The 4,857-nt window shown below is 45.9% G+C and overlaps 1 protein-coding gene across 1 annotated transcript in view; it reads left to right on the top strand.

Moving 5' to 3' along the window:
- Window positions 1-4,857, top strand: part of TMEM241 (transmembrane protein 241) — a 171,125-nt gene that overhangs the window by 78,000 nt on the left and 88,268 nt on the right. Inside the window, exon 8 of the mRNA XM_011939326.1 lies at window positions 984-1,019. Coding sequence (XP_011794716.1) covers window positions 984-1,019 — 36 coding nt within the window. The remainder of the gene's footprint in view (window positions 1-983; window positions 1,020-4,857) is intronic.

Genomic DNA, 4,857 nt, shown 5'->3' with positions numbered 1-4,857 from the left:
CTCCAGGCTGTGTCTGCCAACACCTGGAGGTGTCTGCCTTTAGCCGTGTGTGAAGAGGCATGGAAGTCTCCATCCCCTCCCTTCAGGGGATTCACATGTCACCTCTCAGATGACATGTGAATGAAATGTATGTGGCCAGCTGCTTTGGGTGCCAATCGGCTGCATCGATCACAGAGGGACAGTACTTTTTCTTGTTTCCCGAGCTCCATCCTAATTTGACTTACTTTAGACCCAGAAGTCTCTCCACTTACTAGCTCATTCTTGGGCAAAATGAGGCCTTTGTTGCAGGCAGTCAATGGAGCAGCTTTGGTGAATGTAAATGAGAAAAGACAAGACTTCAGGCCTGGAGCTGTAAGGCCAGTTCCCCTAGACTGGCCAGCTGGCCTCTGGGTTTTGGGGCCTGCTGAAAGGCCTACTGAGAAAAGGTTTGAAGGGAATGACTCCTGAGAGAAGGTCATCCACTGTAAGAATGTGGGGCTTCCACTCCCTGGAGCACCTTTTGTTCTTTTAATTTAAAGTGTTTTTGTAGCAAGAAGCCAGTAGAGTTGCCAGATAAAATACAGGATGCCTGGTTGCATTTGAATTTCAGATAAGCCTCGAATAATTTTTGTAATATTCGGAACAGATAGTACTTACACTAAAACATTACCCTTTATCAGAAATTCAGATGTATTTGATTGCCCTGTATTTTTATTTGTTAAATATGGTAGCCGCAGAAGCCAGTCCAGTGGCCTGAGATAGTTGACACTCCTTTGAAAGTGACAAATGTATATGTGGGAAACAGTTGCCCACAGGTGAAAATGTGTGTGATTTAAAATGAACTAGTAACTGGTTTTGAATATTAAATACTTTTCCCTCTATTTATGGGTAATTTATAAAAGTAGTAACTAAAATAGAATTTATTAATAGAAGATAATGATTATTTTATGTATTTAAAATAGTTCTGCTATTTCATTTATCTTTTTTTCTCTCTCATTCCTTAGTGACATTGACCAGCAATACTTAAACTATATATTCAGGTAAAATATAATTTACATTTTTAAAGAACAGTTCATATCCTTTTAGGGCTAATGGATTTTTATTTTCCAATAATATTTTGATTGAAGAGTTCTGAGCCAGTGTGCCTGCCAGGAAGGTACGTTACAGAATTTGTGAGATGACCAGAGCTGAGACCAAATAGTAGTCTTGCCCTTAGACCGAGCAAGAGGGGCCTCTCTCAGGCCCTAAACTTCAGAGGGCCACATCCTTCCTCTGGGGCGTGGCATCTGTGAGGCTAAGGACATTTCTCTCATCCCAGAGCCCACCCCTCACTTCTAGATTGTGTCCTTGAATCCCCACCCGTGTCCCTGAGCTCGATTCCAGGGCTCCTTGGGTCCATCTTCCCAACTCATTCTCAGGCCCAAGGGGTGTCCAAAGAGAGGCTCTCAATGGGCAGGAGTGGAGGTGGAGGTGACCTTGCAGGCTCAGGTGTCCACACACACGTGTGAGGCCCTTGGGCTGCAGGATGAAGCCTGGGGTGAAAAGAAGAGGGAGGCATTGGCAGCCGGGAGTGAGAGGCTGCCCTGGGCTGCTCCATTCTGACATGCAGCACCAGGGAGCCCAAGAATTCTACATTTTAAACTAGACCTTCAGGTTATTTTGAAGGTGTATTTGTTAAGGTAGGATGAAGTCTGAGGCTTGATTTATAACTTTTAAATATGGTATCTGGACTTCTGTTTGTATCCTTGTCCCAAGCCAAGCAGAGAATGAGCCTGCTTTACTAGAACAGCATGATATACCCTTTTTATATTAGTCTAATTTCTTCATTATAATGTGCATGTAATTTGTCATCTGAGAACTCTAAGGGGTTTCTGTGTTGGGAGGCTGAGGCAGGAGGATCACTTGAGCCCCAGGGTTCAAGGTTACAGTGAGTGATGATTGCGCCACTGCACTCCAGCCTGGGCGACGGAGAGATCCTGCCTCAAAAAAAAAAGTATACGGGGCTTCAAGTTACATTTTCCTTCAAACATAGTCCCACCGCCGTACACCTACAGGTGATTAATTGCAGTCCAGAAAACGTATTCAGAAAACGTATTGAGTACCTGCCGCATGATGTCTGGCACTGCTAGGGATCCAAGGATGAGTAAAATATGGTTCCTGCCCCCAGGGAGGTCGCAGTGTAGGATACCACACAGGGGAAAGGATGAAAAGAGAACGAAGAGGAGTGCTCCTTTGATGTGAGCCTCATTCATCCTTGGCACCCTCCCATTGCCCTCTCTGGAAGCCCCTCCCATCCCCCAGCACCCCCCTGTCGTGCCTTTGCGCTGCCAAAGCCCACTGTAGGGGGCCCAATCCCCCACTCTCTGCAACCTCTTCTATCAAAACTCATGCCCTCCAGACCGATTGAGTTAGAGGTTAGGAATAAAACATGTGATCTAAGTATTGGAGGGATTTTTTTTTTCGAGTACTGAATGGCCTGCTTGGTAGGAGTTAGGAGTGGCTTAACACTATATTTGCAAAATTCAAACAAGGATTAAAGGACCAACTCCTTCACTTAATTATTTCTTATATTTACCCCTAATATTTTATTTGAGGTTACCCTTTGGGGTGATTCTGATGATGGGATTTGGGGTACGTGACCAGCTCTGGGAGATGCTTTGGGATGGTAAGAGGCCCCTCATATCCTGCCATAAGAGTGATCACTTCTGCTCCTGAAGTTATAACCAAAAAGGGATTCAGGGAGATAAAATGATGGAGTATGAACAGGGTATATGTTTCCCAAAGAAAGGTGAGATGGAAGCAAAGACTTAGCCCATACAAAGGGCTAATCATTGCAAAGTCTTCAGTCTCGTTTACAGCTACATGCAGCCCTGTCTTACACACCTACAACTTCTCAATGACCAGATGTGTGGCTCTTCCCATTGGCTTTCTCCCAGACCTCCTGTCTAGCCTCTGTCCACAGTGCTGCTGCCCTGGGGCCATCAGAGAACCTGAGCTTTAGAGGTAGAGCAAAGGAAGAACACGAGAAACACAGAAATGGTTCTGGGAGAGAGCCCCAGAGCAGGCAGGGGCTCCCAGTGGTTTCTTTGCTCACAGCCATCTTCCTCCACACTGCCTAGGATGTCACCACCGACTAGGGATTGCCTGTGGTAGTTCCCAATCCTGGTGCACTTTAGAGCCACTGAGAGGCCATAACAAAATAAAACAACTGATGCCTGCACCTCAGAGATTCCGATTTAAGCCAGGACACTGGGCTATTCTGATACGCAGCCAGGGTTTAGAACCCGAGTAGGCCATCCAGTACTTTAAAAATTCCCTCCCCGGAGCTTGCACTGAGCTGAGATCCGGCCACCGCACTCCAGCCCGGGTGACAGAGCAAGACTCCGCCTCAAAAAAAAAAAAAAAAAAAGGAAAGAAAGAGAGAGAGAGAGGGAGGGAGAGAAAGAGGGAGGGAGGAAGGAGGGAAGGAGGGAGGGAGGCTTACTTGAATAATTGAGGTTTATTGTATACCCACTTTTTGGTGACCCTGGACAATAGGAACTTCAAATCCAAGGTGCGAAGGTTAAAATTACATGGGCATTTTCTGGACTGGTTTTCTATTTTGAAGTTTTTCCTCAAATGTGTCCGTTTCCAATATACTTCCCTCTTTTTTCATGACAAATATGAACTAACTCACCATGGCTTGGGGTTTCACTTGCTCAAGTCAACTTTTGGAATGCTGATTGGTCTTCTCTAAAAACGTTGGGAAGATATTCAGAAGTTCATGTCAAAAACTTTTTTTTTTCGGTAATTTACCAAAAAAGTTGAAATTGGTCAAATAAAAGGACCGTCTGATTTTATTACACATCATATGTTCAGTGTTGCTTGTCTGTAGTCCTGGGGGAAAAGCAGTGCCCTGACTGTTAACACAGCTCAGAAATGTTCAGCAATCCAGGAGTGTTTCTTCTTTCATGTGCATCATGTCAAGGAAGTAACACCTTCCTGTTAATTGTGTCCTTTATTGATCATGATGCTTTCCATGCCCAGTACTCTGGGACCACTGGAAAGACTGACTGCATTTTCATAGAGGATTGTTGAATTTGCATCCTTGAAACCTTCCAAATGTTGATGGTCTTCTCCTGTCAGCTGGGGGTGACCCTCATAGGGAAAGGGACCAGCAGTCATACCTTTGGGGGCCTTTATCCATGTGGATTTTGTGTTTCCCTGGACATGCCAGCAGTTCCTTGAGCAGAATACCATCACCAGTGACATGTTTTATTTCATTTTCAGGGGCTTATAAAATTCTGCGGAAGTCCCAGAAACCCAGTGCATTAAGGTAAACTCTTAAACTCTTTTCTTTTTTTTCCCCTTGAGATGGAATTTCGCTCTTGTTGGAGTGCAGTGGCATGATCTGGAGTGCAATGGCGCGGTCTCGGCTCACCTCACCCTCCGCCCCCTGGGTTCAAGCAATTCACTTGCCTCAGCCTCCCAAGTAGCTGGGCTTACAGGCATGCGCCACCACGCTTCACTAATTTTGTATTTTTGGTAGAGAGGGGTTTCTCCATGTTGGTCAGGCTGGTCTCGAACTCTTGACCTCAGGTGATTCGCCAGCCTTGGCCTCCCAAAGTGCTGGGACAAGATAAACTTGTAATGTTTGGTGAGCTGTGGTTGGCCTAAAGGAAAGGGTTGAGACTTGTGGTATCATGAGATTCTTGCATTCAGCCAGAGACTCTGCAGGCCTGGACTGTGGTGAGGGCAGGGGACTTAGTCCCTGAAGCCGTCCCTCTTCTTGCTGTTTGGGCCACTCCAGGCTGTGTCTGCCAACACCTGGAGGTGTCTGCCTTTAGCCGTGTGTGAAGAGGCATGGAAGTCTCCATCCCCTCCCTTCAGGGGATTCAC

The sequence above is a fragment of the Colobus angolensis genome, unplaced genomic scaffold (genome assembly GCF_000951035.1).
Source record: "Colobus angolensis palliatus isolate OR3802 unplaced genomic scaffold, Cang.pa_1.0 Scaffold18, whole genome shotgun sequence".
Taxonomy (NCBI): domain Eukaryota; kingdom Metazoa; phylum Chordata; class Mammalia; order Primates; family Cercopithecidae; genus Colobus; species Colobus angolensis.
This window is presented reverse-complemented; position numbering and strand designations above follow the sequence as displayed.